Here is a 26991-nt window from a genome sequence, read left to right on the forward strand (position 1 = left end):
ACATCAACCGAGACCAAGGGTTTGCAGTTTTAAGGAGTGGAAATACAAGCTACACAAGTGTTACGAGTCTTGTCCAACACCTGAGGCAGCGCGAGGGGACCCTCCTAAGGAGTTTCTGGAAAGGGTGGGCGAGTGAGATTGGTTTCGCATTCATTTTGAGAGTTAAAAGTATAAGGTAATAAACATTTATATTTATATTTTTAATTATTTTTTCATCTTCATTTCAACTATTTTTTTGTAATGTACAGAAAAATTTGACAGCAAATAAAGGGAATCGGGACAAGAAGTCGTATGAGCACCACTTCAATTCTCGACCCCTATCTTATCGGATCAAGGAACTACAAGAGGCTGAGGAAAAGTCACTGGAGGTGGTGGTTTGGAGGGAGACCCACGCCATTTAAGGCACGAGGTCGAGGATGGGATTTATGTAAGTATTTTTCATAACTTTCGATTATAATTTTTATTACTATAATTATGGTTTAAATTGTAATTAATTTAACTTCGTATTCCTTTTTCTTTTTTTCTTTTTTTTAATAGCCTTCAATGGTACAAAAGAAAGCCAAGTACCTCGCCAATCTCTCCAAGTGGCATCCTGACGTGCCTATGGAGGAGCTGACACCTAACCCAAAGGTTTCTCTCTAGATGCTAATGGACGAGGTTGGCCGTAAAGAAGTCCACGGCCTAGAAGCAGGTCGAGTTTGGAAAGTCAGGTTTTGTTTGGAAAATGGTGAAGTTTTGGGCAACCACTTAGAAAGGAAAATGGTGAAGTTTTGTTTGGAAAATTGCCTACTAGCAAGACACCTCCCTCGTCAACTCCCTCGACCGGAGACTTGGGGGACTCCTACCATATATCACTACACCTTGGTACTCAAAAATTTCACGACTACTCAGTGCCTTGGATTTTTCAAGTCCTCAACCGAGAAGTTTTCCTCACTCAAGAAATTAAGGGAGCACTACTTTAACCTACAAGGTCCACCCACGAAATTTCAACATGCAAACTTCAACAAAATAAAAAATTCAAAGAACTTAGTGAAGGATACCTTAGTGTATTTAACACAACACGTTGAATGAAGTAAAGCTTATTTATTGATATCTTCGATAAATTACAAATACGTGCATACACATGAATCAAAACAAACAAACAAACAGGAGGGCGCCTTCACAAAGGCTACTCAGGAGAAGTCTCAACACTCGGCAAAGCCCCAGAAATAGGAGGCACCGGAAGGTGATTATTTGGAGCCTCAATACTGGGCAGAACCCCAAAAAAAGGAGGCACCAAAGGTTGATCATTTGGAGCTTCAGTATGTGGTACAGCCCCAGAGGACGAAGGCAATAAATTCCTTTCGAACAAACTCACAAACCTCTGATGATCATTTAAAATCTGACCCTCGGATTCCTGTAACTGGTCAAGCTTTCTCTTCATGGTTGTAGCATAGCTATGTGCGAGCATGTGCAACTGTCTATTCTCGTGCTTAAGCCCTCTGATCTCCTGTTTGAGACTTATCACTTCAGCCGCCAATGATTCAACTTGGCGAGTTCCAGCAAATAGGCGTTGGGCCATATTAGACACAGAACTTGCACACTGAACACTGAAAGCCAGAGAATCCTTAACAGCCAACTCATCGAATCGTTTGGAAAGTAGTCTGTTGTCTTTGGGAGTGAGAAGATTCTTGGCCACCACCGCAGCGGTCATATCATTCTTCATCACAGAGTCCCCAATAGTAAGGGGACCAGTAGGAGATAAGAAGGATGGGCGCTATATGTTATCCTGAGGAGACATGGCTACCTCTCCTACAGCATTCAAGTCCAAACGACGGTCGGACAGGCCAAACATTCTCAGAAAAGATGAAGAAATAAATGAAGTACAGTAAGTCTCAGAAGTACAAAGATATGGAAAAAATTCCTACAAGCAATAACTTTCAGAACGGACTCCTTGAACTTAACTGGTGCTCCTATAAAAGAAAGAGCCAGATCTTCAATAGGGCTACTTGTTCAAAAATTGAAGAGGCACTACTCTCCAAATTTCGAGAAGCGGATTTCCTGGGTTAAAATTTATTAGCAATCTCCACACGAGACATCAGTTCCTTGAATACCAAGGACAACTTTGCCAAAGAACTCTGACAAAGTTAAGACAGGTAAATGTTGAAGGCCCAGTTACCCTATTATTACCCACAAGGATAAAGGAATAGTACCACTGCTTGATTATTGGAAAATCCTTATATGTGTCAACCTCTGTGCTCCGTGGCAAAGCAGACTTGTAAAAATGCCCAACTTTTCTTCACATCTGAGAAACACTTCCAACAAGATTGCTTGCCTAGAAATTGAAGAGGCACCGCTCTCCGAATCTCGAGAACCATATCCCCAACAAGATTGCCTGCTCAGAAATCGAAGAGGCACCGCTCCCCGAACTTCGAGAAGTCGGATTTCATTGAATAAAATTTGTCCACAATCCTCACACGCAACATCAGCTTTCTGGATACCACAGACCACTTTTTCAAAGTGCTCTGACAAAGTTAAAACACGTGAACCTTGCAGCGACCACTACATTGTTTTGACCGAGAAGGGTAAAGGAACAGCATTACCACTCGTTGTTGGGACAATTCCTATATATGTCGACCTCCATCCTCCATAGCCAAGCAGACCTACTAAATAAATAAAAAATGCTCAACACTTCCTCACATTCGAAATGGCACTCCCAATCTAGTATCTCGAAATACTCCGTTTTCTTCTCCTTCGATAATACCCATGCTAACCAGCCACATCAGAGCAAGAATATCTCATATCATCAGGGTTGAAAGCAAGAGTATCCCATATCATGTTTTTTCCCTGTCTTTTCCTTTGCCCTTGCTCTTACCTGCAGGATAAGGAGAAATAATGCAATCAGTCGGAACCTGAAATCAAACTTCCGATCTATAACTGATTGCCCGGAACCTTTGCCTGGTTGCTTGCCTAGCATTGCTCTCGAGTACTCATCCTCAACTGTTGTCAAGGTCATGAATTCCTTCGGCAAATACCTCAGAACAGTTGGTACGATATTGGCTCTTTACACTAAAACTGCCAAGCATGGATGAGTTACTGAGAAGTAGTGCTCTGAAGGACTATTTAAATGCAAAGGTTGCGCACCATTTCTGCTATACAAAAGATTGAAGCAGAAGGTTCAAGGGCGAGCTAGAACAGATCACTACAGCACAACGCCCTTTCTTGTGGAACCGCATAATCCAGACGGAAGAGCCTAAGTCAAATCCAAGCTCGGCATCATTGCTCTAATTAAAGAAATCAAGAAGCCTCAACAGCCTTTTGCTAACACCATCGTCGAAGAACAAAGCTTCGCCATACCACATTTAACTCCAGGTCTGACGGACTTGTTTTGACCCTCAAATTCTGGAGTCGGCTCGCTCATTTGGAGGAAACCAGAAAACCCTCTAGCCCAGTTCAAGAATACACCTGTGGAAAGTCAAGTACAACAAAGCACACGCCGATTCGTCCGTCTTCTCCAAAAGCAAGAGTACCTCATATCATTTCTTCTCCCTGTTTCTTCTCTTTATCCTTATTGCTGAATGAGAGACAGGGAAAATGAGTACAATCAGCCGGAACCCAAGATCAACCTACCGATCTGAGACTGATTGCTTAGAACTCTGATTGCTTACCTTGTCTGTCACCTCCTTCGGCAGATCTCCTCGCTTAGAGACTTGGGGGACTCCTACTATATAGTTTGTATTGCACTTGACCAAACCCGAAACTACAAGTAAGCTTCAAATGAAAATGATACATTACCTTATGCGTTAACGCCAACTAAAGATACCACTCCTGGATGAAGGAAAAGTACTTCCAAGAGAATATGCTACATCTACTTATAGGACAGAGAAGACAAGTGAATGCGACACCACACTTCCGTACTTGGAAGTTTCGTGATTACTCAATGGCTTGGATCTTGCAAGTCCCCAACCGAGGAGCTTCCCTCACTCGGGAACTTAGGGGAGCACTGTTTGTACCATACTTGACCAATCCCGAAACTACTAAGCACCGGTCAACAGCATACCGTCAAGGACCCACAAGACTTTTCCTCCAACCAGGAGGCCAATCACAACATGACACATGTCGGTATCAGAAGCCAATCACAACGCAACACGTGTTGATATCAAAGGCCAATCACAATACGACACGTGTCAATGTCAGAACAAAGCTAGAAACTCTTTTCTATAAAAGGGGATCATTCTCCCACAATAATCCCTAATGTCATTTGCACTAAACTATTCACTAGAACTCACTAAAAGAGAGCCTGAACCTATGTATTTGTGTAAACCCTTCACAACTAATGAGAACTCTTCTACTCCGTGGACGTAGCCAATCTGGGTGAACCACGTACAATTTGTGTTGTTTGCTTCCCTATCCCTATTCATTTACATACTTATCCACACTAATGACCAGAGCAACTTAGCGAAGGTCACAAACTTGACACTTTTTGTTGTACCAAAGTCCTCGCCGATTTTGTGCATCAACATTCTTCATCGCTTCCACTGCAGCAACCTAGACCAATTCCAGACTTCAGCTGGTGGATGAGGAGCTTGCACGCCAAGGGGAATTAGTCTGCCAGTACTTCTTAATTGTATCCTAGAGCTTTTCAGCTTCTGGCATTACGATTCCACCGCCCTCCCCTGCCCTTTGAGCTTGTGCCGCTATTCCAATACCTTGCTAGCAACCGTCCCAAGATCCCCCGGTCTTGTCGTTCCAGGAGCCGCCCCACTAGTGACTAGACCCCACCATAGTTTACGATTCATTTTTCCCTTCTTTTTTTTTTGTAATATATTTGGGCGAACAATTTTTTTGGGGGTTATATATATTTATTTCTATTTTTACAAATAAAAAAATTTAACTCTTGGTATTTAATGTTTTATTTTCTGTAGTTAATTTTTTTTAATTCATAAATTCAATTTTTTTTATTATTATAAAACTTTGCCCGATGGAAGTTTTGTCTCTTAAACTACTAACACCCAACGGGCTATCCGTCAGCATCCACTCACACCATTATTTAAATATGACATCCGGACGAGTACCTTGCCATCATTTAAGTACCCCTCCGTCGTGTAAATAGTTTTTCAACTGACTACCTATATCGTCAGTTAAGTATATGTCCGCCGGGTAAATTTTATTTCACCCGACAAACGTGCTCGTCAGGCAATTCGTTTCTTAGCCTCCAGATCTGTGTGTCCGTCGTGTAATGAGCTTGACCCTAATAACTTATGCCGACAAACCTCTGTCTGGTAAATCATCTACCAACGAACGGGCTTTTTTGCTGACAAAGTTTTTCTATCTGGAAAACTTTTTTTTCTTGTAGTGTATTCTAACTACACTCACTGTTCTAAAAATCAGCCTAGGCGCTGGGTGGTGGAGCCTCGCCCCGATTTTGGACAAGGCGTTTGGAAAAATCGACTGGAAGCTAGGCGGCCCTAGGCGAGCTAGGCATGCCTAGGTGGCTTCTAGGCAGAGAGCTAGGCGGCACCTAGGCGATTTTTTTTATATTTTTTTTTATTAATTGTGTGTTTTTTTCTTTTTTGGTTTCATGGTGGTATACTTATGGAAATGGTGTACCTAATTTGCAAATGATGGATTTACTACAAGTTCATCCAATACTTATGGAAATGGTGTACCTAATTTGCATTTTATCATTATTTTATTATCCATACAAGTATAGTTTTTTTTTAGGTGTAAATAAACACTTATTTACAAGATATATAATAAATTTACATAAATCCACCTAGGCCGCCCAAGCGCCCACCTAGCCATCTAGGCGTTAGGCCCCAAGCGCCCACCTAGCCATCTAGGCGTTAGGCAAATCCACCATTTGCCGTTCCCTCACTTATTTTTGTGCTTAATTATTATACCTTTTCTTCCTTAACACACGTGAACCGTAGGTGCACAGAAAATTAGAATATAAAAGCATGTTAATGAATGGAGCGAAGAAAAATGATGTTATTATTATTATTATTATTTTTTAACAAACGATATTATCTACACTAAAAGGAAGAGGGTATATCAATGGGCTAGCAATATGATTCATATTCGCCTTTAGCGATAATCAAACCTAAGACCTCTCACTTACAAGTGAAGAAAAATGATATTATTAATTATATTATATGTACCATGTTTTGAATGTTGAAATTCTTTAACAAATGTGAGTTTCATTAGTTTCGAGTTACATGAATTTGTGATCAATCAATAAGTTTTTAATATAAATGATTTATTCAAAAAGTTATTGAGTTCTCTTTAGAAAACAAATATTAATAAAATATATATCACACGCTCAATACGTAGGACATTTTATATGATTTAGAGTTTGGAATATAAATAATATAGTTAAAAAATTCTAACGAGAGCCGTTTATGATTTGAATATTTTAAAACGATGGATCATCAAATGCCATATATATGACATTACAAAAGGGAAAATTAAAAAAAAAAAAAAGTAAAGAGAAAAATCTCCAAGGACCCCTTATAGATTCTCAGAATGCATACACGCTTTGCATGCGTATAGGACCATCCCGAAAATGTCAAACACGTACCTTCATTTTCTGGCTTCAATTGAACCGTGAGTACACTGATTGACGTACGGGTATCACAGCAACACAAAATGAAGCAAATATTGTCCAAACTACGAACCATTATTGGTGGAACCAGAAATAATGGTGATATGGCTTAGCTTGTGACTGCACGGCGGGCAAAAGTTTCTATATGCTTATATCGGCCTCCTACATAAAATATTTACGTATGTACGTACAAAAATTTACGTATTTAAGTACATACGGTTGGTCATTATGTATGACCAAGCATCCTAACTGGAATACGAGTCCTCAAATCATGGATCAACAGACTTCACAATTTACAGTAACAAATTAATTCACATTTTTTTACACATATATGAACGGTTACTACATATTGACGCGTCCACGGGCTATTTTCTTTAGCATTTCTGTATTATGCCATAATAATCATGCAGGGAGAGTTTTGTTTGGAGAAAGATTCTCATCCTTTCTAATCTTTGTCTCTTTTTCTTTTTTTTCTATTTGAACGATTACAGTTTAATCATATCAACATTTTATATTGATTTTTTTTTTATAAAAATAATAAAATAAAAAATAATATAGGAGAGAAAAGGAGAAAAGGGGATGAGATCATGAAAATAAGAGGAGGGGGAATCCTCCTTCGTTTTGTTTTGAGCACGTGAGATGTCAAATCATACATCAATTCAGAAGGTTGGAAATGGTGTTGGCTTCCAGCTATATCAGAGCAACTAGTAGTGTTTAAAGTCTGGTTTCAATATCAGTCTTTTGGTTACCTTGAAAAAAAGTGAGAGCCGCAGTGCAGATATTTGGAAGAATAGAGGTACTCTTGCACGATCCAAAATTGATGGAAGCTTATATATATGAAGTGTCTTAAATGTTGAAAATTTTGAATTGAAATGATAGACCATAAAGAATGAAATTAGATTCAATTTTGAAGTTAGACTTTAAGATGTACTAATTAATTGATAATTAATATATAATTAATTATCAAAAAATGTGCTTGAGCATTAGGGTTCTAAAAATTAATTTCTTTAATTAATTTCGAATTTAATTAATTAATTTTTTATCAACAAACTCATCTTTTTAAAAGAAGTCAGTTGAGATGAAAGAACCCAGAGCAAAGCACCCCTCTATGAAAGATGATTTCCAACAGACGCACCTCATTTTCATACCTATTGCGAACAGGTATAAACCTATTATATATACATTCATCTGCATGGCATTTAGAATACAAAAAATATCAAATTCTTCTTCTACAATCATAAACCTTCTTACATAGAGAACCACATAAAAAATCGCCAGAAGTCAGTTTTCCGGTGTTGGAATTCTAACTTAGATCGTTGAATCCTGATGAAGGAGACGTCCCTAGAACTACAAGCGGCACTAAGTAAGGGCAAAATATTTGTTTCAAGAATATTGCGGTGTGTAAATCTCAATCATTAGTTTATCTATTTAATATTATTTTGTTGTTCATACTTTCTTAGGTTAGTTATTCGTATTTATTATTTATTAACATCTATAAATTTAACATTGATTATTGATATTTATCCAAAATTAAACATGGGATTCTAAAAAGAGGTGAATTGTCTGCTCTCCCATTTCCATACTCTCCCTATGCTCTTCTGTTTGTGTGGTTACGATTAAACCACGTCAACATTTTATATTCCTATTACTTTTTGTTTTATTATTTTTATAAATAATTAATATAAAATATTGATATTGCTTAATCGTAATTACACATCACAGAAAAGTATGAAAAGAGTATGAAAATGAGAGGGCAGACAATCCATCTCCCTTTCAAAAAGCTTTACACGCACCAGCTGTAAAGAGTGCAGACCAAATGAGTGGGGCTATATGCATTATGTGAAGATGTGTGCGCGTGTGTTTTGTGTCTTGTCACATTAGTTTGACAGTACTCTATGTGAAAGGTTTAGAAAACGTGAGTGTTCTTCAGACATGAATTCTTTTGATCATCTAAAGTGCTTCTATTCGAATCAAAACAATGGGTGGCTTTGCTCTCTACCAGGGAAATTACTGGAGAACTTTACAGTCTGTCAGCCTGATATATATACCATAATCTGTGGTACCAAGCTCTACTGCTTGGAAGATATAGAGGAGGATTCTTTACTTTTCTATTCTCATTCTCTTTCATTCTTTTCTCTCACACATTATTTTTTATTTTATTATTTTTATAAAAAAATCAATATAAGATGTTAACATAGCTTAATCGTGATCGTTCAAATTGAAGAGATAGATAAATTAAGAGGGTAAATAATCCTTATCCAGAAGATATTATGCATGTATCTGGAGAAAATTCTGTATATCTTTAGTACTCCGATATACAGATGGTAAGATACACAAAAGATCTGCTGTTGCAGAGTTTGTTGATGGTATGTCAGAGACCTCAGGGCCCAGGGGGTTGCTTCTTGAAGTAGAACTATGCGCACCGCCCCCCACACCCCCACACCACCCCCTCAACCCCTCAACCCCTCAACCCCCCCCCCCCCCACCCCACCCACCACACCCCCCGCGTCCCCCACACCCCCCCCCCCCACACACCCCTCCGGGCCCCCCACACCCCCCCCTCACCCGGCGCGCCGCGGGACGTAGCAGTTTTCTTATTTTCTATACAGAAAGTTTTAGCTCAAAAAAAAAAAAAAAAAAAAAAAAGTCTATATGGAAAGCTAGATTTGTCATCCTCATATAAGATAATCTTTTTTGTTAAACCCTAGTTTTCCATTAGGTTTTAGGGGTATAATATTCACGTACTCCTTTTTACTTTTCACACACCTTTTTAATTTGTAATCGTCGAATCGGATAAATTGAAGAAGTTCAAATGACAGAAATTAACAAGAGGTGTGTGGATAGCACACCCTTAGGTTTTATTTCAATCCTCGGGTTAAGTATAAAATTATGAGTACACACGTATGTCATCTTTTGTAACCTAAATACGCCATCTAATATTGCTACCCTTCTTAGTATTCAATAAAGAATAATGCTAGGAAAATCAAATATTTAAACAAAATTTTGTAAATCAAATAATGTGAAAGTTGATAATTGGATTATTACTTAAGTGTTGATTAATGTATTTATCTTTTATTAGTGACATATTATTTGATTTGTAAATCTAATTATATATTTGATCTCCGTAGTATTATTCATGAGGAAATCAAATAATGTAGATGTTGATAATTTGATTATTACTTGTGTTAATTAACGTACTTATTTCTTATCGATGACACATCATTTAGTTTGTAAATTTGATCTTCTTAACATTATTCGTAAGGTAAATTGGTAAAAATATTAATTTAAGGGGCAAGTCAGCAATGAGATACAAATTCAGAGAAATTAGTTAAATATTTGACTGAAATTGATTGTAAAAGCAATTGTTTGACACAAAAACCAGAACCGTTTGAGTTAAAAGTATCTTTTTTCAATGCTTTCTCGAGAAGCAAAAAGAACGTTCCGTTTGGAATAGCTTTTCTAGAAAGTACTTACTAAAGAAGCATATTCTCCAGAAAAGTGCTTTTATATGAGCTAGAAGCACTTTTAGAAAAATGATTTTATCAAGGAATCACAAACAAGCTAGTCGAAGTGTTTTTTGTAAGAAGTAATACTTTGAAAAGCACTTCCAGGCAAACTCTTTTACAACCACTATTTCCAATTTTCCACGAGTAATTGAGAATCTAGCCAAGTTGAAATACAATTTAATACATCACAACTAGACCTCCGGTATCACTGAGTAGAACATGATATTAAAAGCCAGACCCCTGTTATTGGCTCTAGTAAAACGACAAGAGAGGGGTGAATAGAGAATGAATATTTCAGAATCCCCTAAAAACAATTCCCAATTGAGAATGTCCGAGCAAGATTAGCTTTGAAAATCCCTCACCACAGCTAGAATACAATGATGTCAAAACAGAAACCTTGTTGTGAGGAGCGTCACAAGCCACAAGCCACAAGCCATAAGCCACTTTTGATAAGCGAAATCCCCAGAGGATCTACATGATTGAAGGGTCCCCTTGAAATTATTCAGTGTTCTTTCAACCACCCAATTGAATGGGTGGTCGGGAGCATGATGACCATGAACAATGAGCAAATCTCAAACACCAAAGTAAGAGCTATGTTGGGAAAGCTCCTTATAAACTATAAACATCAATAATCATCGTCTTTAAGACTAACAATACAAAATTTGGCCTGGGACAAATGCAAGTCGGTTCTTCTCCTGCACAAAACTATGTTTGATAATTTTACAACCCTAAATACAAGTGGAAGTACCCTGCCTTAAGGCAATCTATACTACATATTAAGGCATGGTTCCTAGCAAACTAAAATACATCCCTTCTGAAGGACATAAATGATAAACTTTCCTTCAAATAGTATAAGCGGCCGGCCTCTTAATAGTGTGCATTGCAGAAATAAATGCGATATTGAAGCGACTTTTTGTGAGCTCCACCGATGATCCCCTCAACTAAGCTTATTTTCACTAGCACGTTTTATCTGCAGGGCAGCTTTAACAACATTCCCCCTCGTAATGATCCCAACCTTTTGACACGGAGAAGAAAGCAATCAAAAACAACTAGCAGCAGTTTGGCATCCAACGGAGAAGATATTTTATATTTTTGTTCGAATTTAGGAGAGACAGAGAAAAGGATAATTACCAGCTTGCCTTCACTATCTACAACTGGCAGTCGGCGATATTTTGTTTCAAGCAACAACCTACCAAAACATAGAGATCGTTTAAAGTTGAGTTTAACAACTTATACTGCATCTAACTGCACGTTGCATAACATTTTAGCACATCTTAGCATGAAAAGACAGAATCATAACATTAACAAGTTAGACCACTTGTACTAGATATTTAGTTCTACTCCAACTAAATCTCAGCCTGTCATCAATATTCTCAATCTCAAATAAACGTAGTCATAGAAAATTTAACATTTATGCTTCAAGAAATTTTTCTGACCACAAATAAGATATTAGGAAAATTAGTTAAATCCTTTACCTAGCAGCATCTCCCAGGTTGGTGGTTTCACGAACAACAAGCGGAGCAGGTGTCATCAAGTCACCAACAACTTTTCCATTGGTCTTGCTAAGCAGTTTCTGTATCTCATTGAAAGTCTGCCACACTCATCCAAATTTAGAAAGAAATTCAAGAAGCAATTAACCATACATATACTTATCTACGCATTACTTAATGTAACATGCATAAGCACAGTTATAATTTTAGGCTACATGCTGTATCCCACATTTGGGCATCTTGCTGAATGCTGAGTTATGAGTTACACTAGTCATCACACGAAAGGATACTACGGGTGAAAAAGAAGTAAAAAACATCTATCATCGTGGTGAGCACAGGAAAAGATTATCACTATGTCAGGTACAGGCTAATTCTAATCAGCGTCATACTAACAAGCTTACAAATGACAGAATATTTTTATAACAACAGACAGGAAAGTAAATAATACAAGAAAAACAGACTACAAAACTAATACTAACGAAGCCCCACAAAACAAAAACTAGACCAAGAACTAACACAACCCTTAACCCACAAAATGAGACTTAAAGATTTAACTGAAAGGAAAAATGTCTAGAAAGTGAATCCCAAGGGAAAGGAAATATCTAATTCTCTACTATAATGAAGACGCAGCTTTTTCTCGATCATCAAAACTCTTCTATTTCTTTCCCACCACAGCACCACAAACTAACATTACCATTTATAACCATAAAATCCATATCTCTAAAGAATTCTCAACTCCAACAGTCTTGCAAGGCAGGCCAGTATGAGGTAGTGTGCAACTGTGGGTCCATAAACCGCACGTGACGTACATGTGTACAAGTGACATATATATTAGCATTTCATGAAATTTATCAAGAGTTGCAAATCAACATTATAATCCACGTTAAGCGAGAAAAATATCATCCATCACATATTTGAAACAAAATAGACAGTGCAGGAGAGATTAGTTGTAAACGAAATTAAAAACTAATGTAGTAAAAAACCAACTTCTTACATACTTTCCAAGAACTATCAACATCTGGAAACAAGTTTGTGTCACTTTGACAACCACCTGAGAGAAAAATAATAATTGTACAAGTCTCCTTTCATTTCTCCCAAAAAAGAAAACAAAAAGAACAACTAAGTTAGAGCTAACAAAAAACCCCCAAGGCAGGCCCCTGGTGAGACACTTGCCTTAGGTCCCCAATTTATTACTTTAGGCTCTCTACCCAAGTCCAACCTTCATTAAACTCAGGACTAAATGTTGCAGCTAAAATATGTGAGAAAATCAATATTTCAAGTAATTCTATGCTGCAATTGCTGCATCTCTTTGTGGTATAGCTTTTGATATTATTTTGTTTTTGTTTCCACTTGTTGAAAACTGGGTTTTTCCAAGCTACAAAGCAACAAGACCATATTTATCCTTTATGTTTTTGTGAAGTTAATTATGACCTTACTCTATTTAAGAACTTTTTTGTAGCTAATCTTGGTAATTATTCATATACTCAAACTCAAGGTTCTAAAAAACGCTAGGCGCTAGTTGGGCGGCGGGCTAGCGCCTAGCGCCTAGGCGGCGCCTAGGAGTGAGCCTAAGTGGCCCAGGAGGATTTAGGTAAATTTCTTGTATATCTTGTAAATAAGTGCATATTGACACTTACAAAAAACTATACTTGTATGAAATCCATGGATAAGATAAAAAAAGAATGATAAAATGCAAAAAGAGTATCCAACAAGTCCAAATTTTAAAAGCACATTAAGCATATATGCCATATAACCATAGTGAGGAGTATTGTAGGATGACACATATACAACAAGTTCACAATTTAAAACAACATAAAATGGAAAATAAGAGGAAAATAAGGAAATTTAGTAATGTAAGATACTTATCGTTAGCATCTTGGAATTTAAGTTGATACAAAACACACCTATTCTATAAAATTAACAAAATTTCAAGGTATAATTAGAACTTAGACTTTAAACAAATTTCAGAACAAAAAAAAAAAACCACCCAGCCGCCTAGGCAGCTGTCTAGAGCCACCCCAATTTTTCCAGGCATTTTGCACAAAATCGCCTCGGTTCCAAGGCGTCGCCTAGGGCGTTTTTTAGAACACTGCTCAAACTTTGTGCTGGTACATTTTTTCTTTTTGGAGGGAGGGGGGAGTGTAATTACCAATTCAAATTCCTCTCATATTAATATAAGTATCATGGCCCCCTTTTAGGAGTTTACTGAATGCCCCAAAAGGCAAAAACCTCAAGGCCCCCTAACTAAAAATCCCAGGCATAAGTGGCAATCCACAATGCATAAACGCCACTACATTGGCAAAGTTAAATAATTAAGTGATATCTTTAATGAAACTACAATTGTTGATGCAATGTACTGAAAATCAAGAGTTGACCAAAGTTTCAAGTAGAACAGATGATAAGTTGATTACTTGATTATTCTGTTCTTCTCTCACCCTTTTTCAACGTAAGAAGAAACGAATATGAAGATATATTTACTTGATGTCAAAAACTAGTATAACAAATATTCACTCGCATAATGCAATTCTCCCCTCAATCCTTTTCTTTGTGAATGTCTACATCTTTATCAAATCCGTAAATCATTGGACATTCAAAAGATAAAATTATTGACACTAATACCAAGAGAAAACTAGAATCGAACTTTACATATTCAGATACCTTGCATCCAAAGGAACTCTTAAATTATTTTTGAGATTCCGTTAACATTTGCATTATCTTTAGTATATGCTCATAAGCCCAGGTTTTCTTAAGATTCAACTTTACGCATTCAGATAGCATGACACGTCTATCAACCTAATATTTAAGATCTAAAAAATTAAACATTCTCACAGAAGTCACTAACCAACATTAAGATTTCCTAACCACCCCCCACCCCCCCGGAAATCGATATATTTGTAATACGTAGCAGTTTTCTTATTTTCTATACAGAAAGTTTTAGCTCAAAAAAATAAAAAAGAAAAAAAAAGGTCTATATGGAAAGCTAGATTTGTCATCCTCATATAATATAATCTTTTTTGTTAAACCCTAGTTTTCCATTAGGTTTTAGGGGTATGATATCCACATACTCCTTTTTACTTCTCACATACCTTTCTAATTTTTAATCGTCGAATCGGATAAATTGAAAAAGTTCAAATGACAAAAATTAACAAGAGGTGTGTGGATAGCACATCTTAGGTTTTATTTCAATCCTCATGTTAAGTGTAAAATTATGAGTACACACGTATGTCATCTTTAGTAACCTAAATACGCCATCTAATATTGCGACCTTTCTTAGTATTCAATAAAGAATAATGCTAGGAAAATCAAATATTTAAACAAAATTTTGTAAATCAAATAATGTGAAAGTTGGATTATTACTTAAGTGTTGATTAGTGTATTTATCTTTTATTAGTGACACATTATTTGATTTGCAAATCTGATTATATATTTGATTTCTCTAGCATTATTCATGAGGAAATCAAATAATGTAGATGTTGATAATTTGATTATTACTTAAGTGTTGATTAACGTACTTATTTTTTATCGATGACACATTATTTAGTTTGTAAATTTGATTTTCTTAACATTATTCGTAAGGTAAATTGGTCAAAATATTAATTTAAGGGGCAAGTCAGCAATGAGATACAAATTCAGAGAAATTAGTTAAATATTTGACTGAAATTGATTGTAAAAGCAATTGTTTGACACAAAAACCAGAACCGTTTGAGTTAAAAGTATCTTTTTTCAATGCTTTCTCGAGAAGCAAAAAGAATGTTCCGTTTGGAATCGCTTTTCTAGAAAGTACTTACTAAAGAAGCATAGTCTCCAGAAAAGTGCTTTTATATGAGCTAGAAGCACTTTTAGAAAAATGATTTTAGCAAGGAATCACAAACAAGCTAGTTGAAGTGTTTTTTTTTAAGAAGTAATACTTTGAAAAGCACTTCCAGGCAAACTCTTTTACAACCACTATTTCCAATTTTCCACTAGAGTAATTGAGAATCTATACAAGTTGAAATACAATTTAATACATCACAACTAGACCTCCGGTATCACCGAGTAGAACATGGTATTAAAAGCCAGACCCCTGTTATTGGCTCTAGTAAAACGACAAGAGAGGGCTGAATAGAGAATGAATATTTCAGAATCCCCTAAAAACAATTCCCAATTGAGAGTGTCGGAGCAAGATTAGCTTTGAAAATCCCTCACCACAGCTAGAATACAATGATGTCAAAACAGAATACAAGGAGCGTCACAAGCCACAAGCCACAAGCCACAAGCCATAAGCCACTTTTGATAAGCGAAATCCCCAGAGGATCTACATGATTGAAGGGTCCCCTTGAAATTATTCAGTGTTCTTTCAACCACCCAATTGAATGGGTGGTCGGGAGCATGATGACCATGAACAATGAGCAATCTCAAACACCAAAGTAAGAGCTATGTTGGGAAAGCTCCTTATAAACTATAAACATCAATAATCATCGTCTTTAAGACTAACAATACAAAATTTGGCCTGGGACAAATGCAAGTCGGTTCTTCTCCTGCACAAAACTATGTTTGATAATTTTACAACCCTAAATACAAGTGGAAGTACCCTGCCTTAAGGCAATCTATACTACATATTAAGGCATGGTTCCTAGGAAACTAAAATACAACCCTTCTGAAGGACATAAATGATAAACTTTCCTTCAAATAGTATAAGCGGCCGGCCTCTTAATAGTGTGCATTGCAGAAATAAATGTGATATTGAAGCGACTTTTTGTGAGCTCCACCGATGATCCCCTCAACTAAGCTTATTTTCACTAGCACGTTTTATCTGCAGGGCAGCTTTAACAACATTCCCCCTCGTAATGATCCCAACCTTTTGACACGGAGAAGAAAGCAATCAAAAACAACTACCAGCAGTTTGGCATCCAACAGAGAAGATATTTTATATTTTTGTTCGAATTTAGGGGAGATAGAGAAAAGGATAATTACCAGCTTGCCTTCACTATCTACAACTGGCAGTCGGCGATATTTTGTTTCAAGCAACAACCTACCAAAACATAGAGATCGTTTAAAGTTGAGTTTAACAACTTATACTGCATCTAACTGCACGTTGCATAACATTTTAGCACATCTTAGCATGAAAAGACAGAATCATAACATTAACAAGTTAGACCACTTGTACTAGATATTTAGTTCTACTCCAACTAAATCTCAGCCTGTCATCAATATTCTCAATCTCAAATAAACGTAGTCATAGAAAATTTAACATTTATGCTTCAAGAAATTTTTCTGACCACAAATAAGATATTAGGAAAATTAGTTAAATCCTTTACCTAGCAGCATCTCCCAGGTTGGTGGTTTCACGAACAACAAGCGGAGCAGTTGTCATCAAGTCACCAACAACTTTTCCATTGGTCTTGCTAAGCAGTTTCTGTATCTCATTGAAAGTCTGCCACACTCATCCAAATTTAGAAAGAAATTCATGAAGCAATTAACCATACATATACTTATCTACGCATTACTTAAAGTAACATGCACAAGCACAGTTATAATTTTAGGCTACATACTGTATCCCACATTTGGGCATCTTGCTGAATGCTGAGTTATGAGTTACACTAGTCAGTCACACGAAAGGATAGTACGGGTGAAAAAGAAGTAAAAAACATCTATCATCGTGGTGAGCACAGGAAAAGATTATCACTATGTCAGGTACAGGCTAATTCTAATCAGCGTCATACTAACAAGCTTACAAATGACAGAATATTTTTATAACAACAGACAGGAAAGTAAATAATACAAGAAAAACAGACTACAAAACTAATACTAACGAAGCCCCACAAAACTAAAACTAGACCAAGAACTAACATAACCCTTAACCCACAAAATGAGACTTAAAAGATTTAACTGAAAGGAAAAATGTCTAGAAAGTGAATCCCAAGGGAAAGGAAATATCTAATTCTCTCCTATAATGAAGACGCAGCTTTTTCTCGATCATCAAAACTCTTCTATTTCTTTCCCACCACAGCACCACAAACTAACATTACCATTTATAACCATAAAATCCATATCTCTAAAGAATTCTCAACTCCAACAGTCTTGCAAGGCAAGCCAGTATGAGGTAGTGTGCAACTGTGGGTCCATAAGCCGCACGTGACGAACATGTGTACAACTGACATATATATATTAGCATTTCATGAAATTTATCAAGAGTTGCAAATCAACATTATAATCCACGTTAAGCGAGAAAAATATCATCCATCACATATTTGAAACAAAATAGACAGTGCAGGAGAGATTAGTTGTAAACGAAATTAAAAACTAATGTAGTAAAAAACCAACTTCTTACATACTTTCCAAGAACTATCAACATCTGGAAACAAGTTTGTGTCACTTTGACCACCACCTGAGAGAAAAATAATAATTATATAAGTATCCTTTCATTTCTCCCCAAAAAGAAAACAAAAAGAACAACTAAGTTAGAGCTAACAAAAAACCCCCGAGGCAGGCCCCTGGTGAGACACTTGCCTTAGGTCCCCAATTTATTACTTTAGGCTCTCTACCCAAGTCCAACCTTCATTAAACTCAGGACTAAACGTTGCAGCTAAATATGTGAGAAAATCAATATTTCAAGTAATTCTATGCTGCAATTGCTGCATCTCTTTGTGGTATAGCTTTTGATATTATTTTGTTTTTGTTTCCACTTGTTGAAAACTGGGTTTTCCCAAGCTACAAAGCAACAAGACCATATTTATCTTTTATGTTTTTGTGAAGTTAATTATGACCTTACTCTATTTAAGAACTTTTTTTTAGCTAATCTTGGTAATTATTCATATACTCAAACTCAAGGTTCTAAAAAACGCTAGGCGCTAGTCAGGCGGCGGGCTAGCGCCTAGCACCTAGGAGTGAGCCTAGGCGGCCTAGGAGGATTTAAGTAAATTTCTTGTATATCTTGTAAATAAGTGCATATTGACACTTACAAAAAATTATACTTGTATGAAATCCATGGATAAGATAATAAAAGAATGATAAAATGCAAAAAGAGTATCCAACAAGTCCAAAATTTAAAAGCACATTAAGCATATATGCCATATAACCATAGTGAGGAGTATTGTAGGATGACACGTGTACAACAAGTTCACAATTTAAAACAACATAAAATGGAAAATAAGAGGAAAATAAAGAAATTTAGTAATGTAAGATACTTATCTTTAGCATCCCGGAATTTAAGTTGATACACAACACACCTATTCTATAAAATTAACAAAATTTCAAGGTATAATTAGAACTTAGACTTTAAACAAATTTCACAAAAAAAAAAAAAAAAAACCCAGCCGCCTAGGCGGCCGTCTAGAGCCACCCCAATTTTTCCAGCAATTTTGCACAAAATCGCCTCAATTCCAAGGCGCCGCCTAGGGCGTTTTTTAGAACACTGCTCAAACTTTGTGCTGGTACTTTTTTTCTTTTTGGAGAGAGAGGGGGGAGTGTACTTACCAATTCAAATTCCTCTCATATTAATATAAGTATCATGGCCCCCTTTTAGGAGTTTACTGAATGCCCCTAAAAGCAAAAACCTCAAGGCCCCCTAACTAAAAATCCCAGGCATAAGTGGCAATCCACAATGCATAAACGCCACTACATTGGCAAAGTTAAATAATTAAGTGATATCTTTAATGAAACTACAATTGTTGATGCAATGTACTGAAAATCAAGAGTTGACCAAAGATTCAAGTAGAACAGATGATAAGTTGATTACTTGATTATTCTGTTCTTCTCTCACCCTTTTTCAAGGTAAGAAGAAACGAATATGGAGATATATTTACTTGATGTCAAAAACTAGTATAACAAATATTCACTCGCATAATGCAATTCTCCCCTCAATCCTTTTCTTTGTGAATGTCTACCTCTTTATCAAATCCGTAAATCATTGGACATTCAAAAGATAAAATTATTGACACTACTACCAAGAGAAAACTAGAATCGAACTTTACATATTCAGATACCTTGCATCCAAAGGAACTCTAAAATTATTTTTGAGATTCCGTTAACATTTGCATTATCTTTAGTATATGCTCATAAGCCCAGGTTTTCTTAAGATTCAACTTTACGCATTCAGATAGCATGACACGTCTATCAACCTAATATTTAAGATCTAAAAAATTAAACATTCTCACAGAAGTCACCAACCAACATTAAGATTTCCTAACAGCCGACCAAACTCAATAGATATACTAACTTGTTATATCAAACAAGGATGTTATGTATTTTGATACGAAAAATTTAATTTTTTGTCCTCAAGAGTCAAAACAAACCCAAAAACAGGAAGCAAGAAAATAAAAGTTTTAAATCTTCAGATGTAAAAACACGCACACCTTTTATATTTCCGGATATGGAATCCAACGCTAACAAGTCGTAATCTGAAACAACACCAACCTGCAGAACATTAAACAAACCCACAAATCAAGGTGTAAGCAAGCAACACAAAATCATATGCAGACAATACCAAGTTGTCAACCCAAACAGGTGAGAATATCATTTGTTAAAAACAAAATTACATAAATTTTAACAAATTACATATTTTATATAATTATATATAAATAACAAAAGGGAAACAAAAAAGATAAGATTTTTTATTGACTTACGAGTTTCCAGTCATCGTCAATCACAGGAAAACCGGTGATTCTCTTCTCCACAAGAGCATCCAATGCTGCAAAAAATAGAAAAACCAATCAATCAGTAAGCAAAAAGCCCGAGCTTCGTGGGTCTGAGGGTTCGAGGTCGCGGCAAGATTATACCTTGGTCGACGGTGGTGGTGGGCTTGACGACGTGCAGATACTCCCTGGTGGTCATGAAGTCGCCGACGGTGTAGGACCCATTTCTGGGGACGGAACTGGCGGCGACACCCGCGGCAGAGGAAACGAGAACCAGGGGCCGGAATTGGAGGCGGCGGCGTCGGTTGCAGAGGGAGAGGAGAGGGAATCGACGGAGTGGAAGGATTGAAGGAGAAGAGAGCGAAGTGGAATTGGGGAAAGCGATTGGGGTAGGGATTGAGATTGAGCCCACCATTTCCGAGCAGAGCAGCAGCTTTCGATGAGATGGAGCTCAAATCTCAGGTTTAGCAAAGAAAAGAGGTATTTTTTAATTGTTGGGGATTTTTTTTAATAATTTTTTTTTAATGATTTTGGTTATAAAATTCAATTTGCAGATTTATGGGAGAGGGACTAGACAGCATGTCGTTGTTTGTTTTTCTCTCTCTCTTTTGGCTTTCCGCGTGGAAGGGAAATGAGAGAGAGAGAGAGCAGCACGCCGCCGTTCGGTCGCTTATGACTGCTCGTATTTTCGAATATAAGAAAAGTGTAAATATAATTTATGGAAAAATAATTTTTTATGGTTAGATATTTATATTTTATTTTTTTCGTCAAAAGTGAGTATATGTGTTTAATACAATCAATATCTGATAATTAAGAATTAACTGTAATAAATACATTCAAGTATTGTAGCCAAATTCGAAAATCAATCGATAAAATAGAAGGGCAAGAGGGCAAAACAAGAACTCTAATAACTACTCAACTTTTTTATGAATTCAAAGGGATCTTCAATTTTCCATGTGATACTTTTAAGGAGGAGGGTTCTCTCCCCTCTTATTCTCACTCCTCTTCCCTCCTCTGTTATTTGAATAGTCACGATTAAATCACGTCAATATTTTATATTGATTTTTTTTATAGAGACAATGAGATAAAAAACAATATGTGAAAGGAGGAGAAAGAATGAGATGATAATAGAAGAAGAGAGAATAATACTCCTACTTTTAATTGCTTGATCCTTGCAAGTCTGCATCAATTTACCAAGAGAGAGGTTGTCACTCCCATCTTGCAAAATCAAATGAACAGCAAGTGCAGAAAACGATTCCACTATAAACGTTCAACTCTTTTATTCCAAAAAAGTAGTAGACCTAGAAAGATACATCAATTTAAGCAAGAAGAATTTCACCATACGATAATCAAATTAAAATTGAGTTCAACTATTTTTGTTACCATTCTTAAATTCATAATGGCAATTCTTTCCAAAATTTCTTATTAGATTAGAACAAAGTGGATGTACAAATGGTAGACGATGTTGAATTTTCGTGACAAAATGGTACAAGTAACAATCCATGTTGACAACTTGATGGCTATAGCTTGTAAAAACACATGTTTTTCGCTGCCCACAAGCGAGATGCTGCTGTCACTTCCACTCACACACAAACCATTGAAAATGTCTGCATCCCAACATAGTTTGCGGAGTTTTTGGCAATCTTTGAGAAAATGTTTAGCAAAGTTGGAAAAATAATCAAGTTTTGCGATCTTTTGAAGACTTTTAGCCCTTCTTTTAGACACTAAAAAAGCATGCTGTCAGCAGGTAAAGAACGGATTTGGATCCCCTTCAAATTCTTACTGTGAGGATCTTAGGAATCAACTCATTGTAGCTGCTCACAACACATTTTGCGGTCATAAATCATTTGAATTTTCAATCCTATCTACATGGTAAAATGATTTGTAACTACAGGATGTGTGGTGAACGGCTCATCCTAGCTAATTCCTAGGATCCTCACGATGAGGATCCGGAGGGGTCCAAATCCGAAAAGAATCACTCTCCTATTACCCACTCTTATCCGCACCGCCACCCAGCGGCAGCCTCACCCTCCCGCCATTGGAGAGCTTTCCGTAGTTAATGTAAATGTAAAGTAGGAAAACCATCACTCCTGCTGTTCTGCATGCATATCTTTCCAAAGCTTCCCCATATTGATTAAACTAAAATAAAATCATAAATGGCTAATATTTTAGAGCTTCTCCAGTTCACGAGTCAAAAAATTCATATTATCAATAACAATAAAAAAAGATAGCATTCGTGTTTTCTATCAGAAATTTCAATTCCTATATGGCATGATGTAGATTGACAGAAATGGCAAACTTATATTTAGTGATTAATAATTACTTTTCAAATTTGTATCATTATTTTTTGTTTTATAAACACTTACTACAATTATGAAAAGTAAATAATAGTTTAAATTTACATATTAGGTGGAGAACAAAATCGCAAGGAAATGGAATCGACGAAATCAATGGCGTAGCCATGTTAAGGGCTACCCTGGGCTATAGCCCAGGTAGCTTTCCGTAAAAAATTAATATTTTACAGTAATTTTTATTGATTTTCAAATGTAGCCCATTATATATTTAGTCACTAATCTTTAATTCTCTTAGTTTAACCATATAAAATTATATAATACAGTTTACAAATCATCTCTTTTGTTATATCATTTTTCTCATCGCTTCTTGTACATGTACAATGACACACCCCGATCGAGATCAGGGCATGCTGGCCGTTACGTGGAAGTGACGTAACCATGTGCACAGTGCGGAAGCTAATAATATAATAATAAAATAAATAGTACGAATAAATAAAAACTAGTTTTACACAAGGTAGTGATGAACAAGTGCAAGCGTAAGTGTGAACACTAAGTTCAGAGCACGAAAACCTAATGCAGTCCGGGAGAAAACGACACAACAAAAGCACACCCGAAGGTGGTCCTACACGGGTGGTAGTCTGTCAGATATGCCGGGGAAAATCCTCAGGGAAGCCACCAAACGTGCTAGCCAACTAGAACCTGGAGGGGCGCAAAACAAAAGTGTGAGTGGGCAAAAACAAAGCTTTTCAAAAACCATTTCATAAACAAGTTCTAACCTCTCGCCGTAAAACATGTATACTTCCCAGAAAATATAATATACATATATACAAATCATGCTCGGAAAATATGCCATGCCAAACCTCGAATGTAAAATGCAAGTACTCAGGTAATATCACATCAATGCTATGTAATCTGTCAGCCGGAGTCACCTAACGTGACCTGTACGGCTGAATCTAGAGCTTAAATCTCCATCTCACTAACTATACCTGCACACGAGTCGAAACCACCTAAAGTGGTCTGTACAACAGGCCTGGGTGTAATATAAGTACACTCAAGTGCTACGATCACGTGAAGGCTGGGCGAATAATCGCTCCTACGAGTCGGAACCACCTGAAGTGGTCTATACGACAGGACTGTGCACCTAACTTGGATCCAAGATGAGCGTGTGGTGCGGGAGGTGAACATCACGTGAAGGATTGTGCCCAACTCTGGGCGGGAACACTAACACCGGGGGTGCAGGTTATGAGCTCTCAATATGCATCTCAACACACTACTGAACATAAACATAATCATACTCACCTGTCACTTACATGTGCGTCCGCAGCACCAAACATACATATATATATATATATATGCAACTAACAATGCATAAACAAACGGCAATATAATGCATGGCATATAAACGAATAAACGTTTTAAATCAATTTCTGGGAAAAGTATAAGTATATAGGTATATACAGAAAACTAAAAGCCCACTCACTGGTATGTAGAAGAGTCGTAACCCCCTTGCCTCGAGTGACCACGCTCGTCCTCGGGGTAGGTATCACCTATATGCGAAACAACTATAAAAACGTTAATTTTAAAGCACATAACCAACCTTATGAAATAACTTATCATACAATGCTCAAATGGGGTGTATGAATACACCAACGTGATTTACTCAATCTCAGGAACATCCCCATATTTTTAGAAAAAATTTTCACCGTCACACGCGCCCCCACGCGCCGTCCAAGGCAAGGCCACACGCAGGCACGTGCCTGGCACGTTGACGGCGTCAGTTAACGCCGTCAGGAATATTCCGTTAACTTTAATGGATTTCGTCAACGGCGTTAGGAATATTCCGTCCAAACTGACGGAATATTCCGTCGTCTTCTCCGGCGAGGCTCCGGTGTCGTCGCCAGCGTCGGAAAATCGGGAAAACTTCAAATCGTGATATCTTCTTCGTTTTTCAACCAAATTTCACAAAATTGGTACCAAAATGAAGCTTACAACGAGAGGAACAAAATCATACCACTTTCAAGTGCTAAAAGCCACGAAATCCCACCAGGAAAACACCACCAACTCCGGCCAACCTCGAAACTCACGATCCCGACGTCCAAAACCTTCAAACGAACCACCCCGAGCCTCCTAAGGACCTCACCAAGCTTCCTACAAGCTTGAAATTCCCAGAAACATAAGAATTTACGTGTGCATGAACAGTGACAAAATCGGGGTATCCCGAGTTCGACGTGAAAACGAAGGTATACCTACCTGAAATGGGTATGGTTGAACTCCAATGGACCTCACGAGCATGGATATGTACTTTGTTCCTTCGATCTGTGAAGATGACATGGGTTTTGGGGTGTGTCCGTACAATGGGATAGGAAATGGTGAAGGAAAAGTGTGGGGAAAGTGTGTGGTGCAAAACCAGCCACACCAAGCTCAAAACAACCATACAACGAATAACATCACACTAGGGGCAAAATCGTCTTTTCACGCGTACGTTTTAAAAAATTTCCGAACGGGCTACCACATACAAGTTTGGATTTGTTTGAATTTTAACACGTATTTGTTTAATAACGAAAATTCTCAGCTCACCTTGTGAAATTCTCTTAAGCTAGAGCATACTCTGAAAAATACAGTATTAAGTTTCTTTGTTTATAAAGATTTAAATCTTTAAGCTAGCCCATCCGGTGAAAATTTCCTAGCTCCGCCATTGGACGAAATAGAAATAACAGAAGAGCAAAGAGCTATTCTAGCAAGTGTACTGGGAATACGCGTGTGTCATAATACAAATGGTTGGACGCAGAGCATTATTGATACTCAAAAAAATTGAGCTATGATTTAATTTTCTAACATTGTTTTTTTGTTGAATTTTGAAATTGTATTAACTTATACTATTTATTTAATAAATTATCTAAATTTCTATTAAAAAGTTGATGACATGGTGAGTATGAAATTCTTAATTGAGTTGATATGTAAAGCCTTAGAAAAATAAAGTGATTTTCTGATGTCATTTCCATCTTTCTTTATTTCTTTTTTATTCTATTTCATTCACTCAATTCAACGTCTAAAACAAATAAAAAATATGATTACATAAAGAGAAAATAAGTGTTGGAAAATCATTTCCGTGAAAGAAACACCACTTGGATTATTACTAGTGTGCTTAAAACTGTTGAATTTTTTAGGTCGACGGGCCGGGGGCCCCACTCCAACATCACTGATATTGTCTCCAACTTGAAAATTACCACATGCCTAATCCATCAGGTGTGAAGTTTTATCACAAAAGACCTCAGTATTAGAGTGGGGTAATCTTATTTAAATTACTTATCTCCTTTCCCTCTGGCCGATGTGGGATTCAACATGCACATGTGAAACCCCAATTAGTGGGTCACACATGGAGATCCATACATCGGCAACCACGTGGAGCCAAGTCAGGACTCACCCAACACATGAGGCCAATGGGGACCCACCCAATCACGTGGCACTACTGGCTTACATGGAGCCAAGTCGGGACTCACCCATTGCCCGGGGCCAAAAGGGACACACCCAATCATGTGGTGCTACAAGCCCATCCCTTGGCCCTGATACCATGTAGACTTATCAGATAGACGGGTCATAGGCCCATTTTCAACATCACCGATATTGTCTCCAACTAGGTAATTACCTCATGCACAATCGTCAGGTGTGAGGTTTTATCACAAAATGTCTCGATGTTAGTTAGAGTGAGGTTATGATATTTAAACTATTAATGTTCTTTTTCTACGGCCGATGTGGGATACAACACGCCCCTCACATGGCACTCAATTAGTGGGTCACACATGGGAGATCTACACATCGACAACCATGTGGAGCCAAGGGGACTCACCCTACACGTGGGGCCACGGAACCCACCATCATCGCGTGAGGCAAGGGGACCCACCCATCACATGGATGTACAATACACGCTCGCTTGGGTCACACATGAGAGATCCACACATTAACAACCATGTGGAGCCAAAAGGACTCACCCTACACGGGGGGTCATGGAAACCCACCATCATCGTGAGGGGCCAAGGGGACCCACCCATCACGTGGGTGTACATTACACGCCAGCTCCCTTGACTCTGATGCCATGTTGAATTTTTCAAGTCGACAGACCGATGGCCCCACTCCAACAACATCGATATTGTCCCCCAACTTGGTAATTACCACCTACCCAATCTGTCAAATGTGGGGTTTTATTACAAAGGCCTCGGTGTTAGCTAGAGTGAGATAATCTTATTTAAATTGCTTTTCTCCTTTCCCTCTGGCCAATATGGGATTCAACAAAAGCACCGTTTAAAGAAATTTCTTTTGGCGATTTAGCATCTTAACATCACTTGGAGTATGAAATTTCATGCAAATCAAATACAGCACGCCGTATATAATTTCCTTTTTTCATGCAAATCGAATACAACACATAGTATATGTATAATGTCATTGCGTACTAGCAAAGCATATGATTTGAATAGTTGGTTGGGTAGTTGCCATCTGCCAAATTGGCTT

General features: G+C 37.3%; 1 protein-coding gene across 2 annotated transcripts; it reads right to left on the bottom strand.

The window, feature by feature from the left end:
• Window positions 1-10683: 10683 nt before the first annotated feature.
• LOC137725209 (CBS domain-containing protein CBSX2, chloroplastic-like) lies at window positions 10684-20743 on the bottom strand. 2 transcript variants are annotated; one of them, XM_068463809.1, is made up of 7 exons: window positions 20336-20743; window positions 20183-20247; window positions 19913-19973; window positions 12578-12630; window positions 11565-11680; window positions 11221-11278; window positions 10684-11104 (listed from the first exon to the last, which is right to left on the bottom strand). In XM_068463809.1, exons 1-7 carry the CDS (start codon window positions 20604-20606, stop codon window positions 11027-11029), a joined length of 702 nt encoding a protein of 233 aa, XP_068319910.1. In that variant the 5' UTR covers window positions 20607-20743; the 3' UTR covers window positions 10684-11026. The 2 variants fall into 2 exon arrangements, with proteins under 2 accessions (XP_068319910.1, XP_068319911.1); XM_068463810.1 differs by lacking the exons at window positions 10684-11104; window positions 11221-11278; window positions 11565-11680; window positions 12578-12630 and adding exons at window positions 16116-16416; window positions 16533-16590; window positions 16877-16992; window positions 17894-17946.
• Window positions 20744-26991: the final 6248 nt, after the last annotated feature.

The sequence above is a fragment of the Pyrus communis genome, chromosome 2, assembly GCF_963583255.1.
Source record: "Pyrus communis chromosome 2, drPyrComm1.1, whole genome shotgun sequence".
Taxonomy (NCBI): domain Eukaryota; kingdom Viridiplantae; phylum Streptophyta; class Magnoliopsida; order Rosales; family Rosaceae; genus Pyrus; species Pyrus communis.

Coding starts and splice junctions, on each gene's coding strand:
- LOC137725209 (XM_068463809.1), bottom strand. CDS start 20,606: ATGGTGGGCTCAATCTCAATCCCTACCCCAATCGCTTTCCCCAATTCC. Junction 12,631..19,912: donor CATATCCGGAAATATAAAAG/GTGTGCGTGTTT, acceptor TTTTTCTCTCAG/GTGGTTGTCAAAGTGACACA. Junction 11,279..11,564: donor AACCTGGGAGATGCTGCTAG/GTAAAGGATTTA, acceptor ATGTTTTGGTAG/GTTGTTGCTTGAAACAAAAT.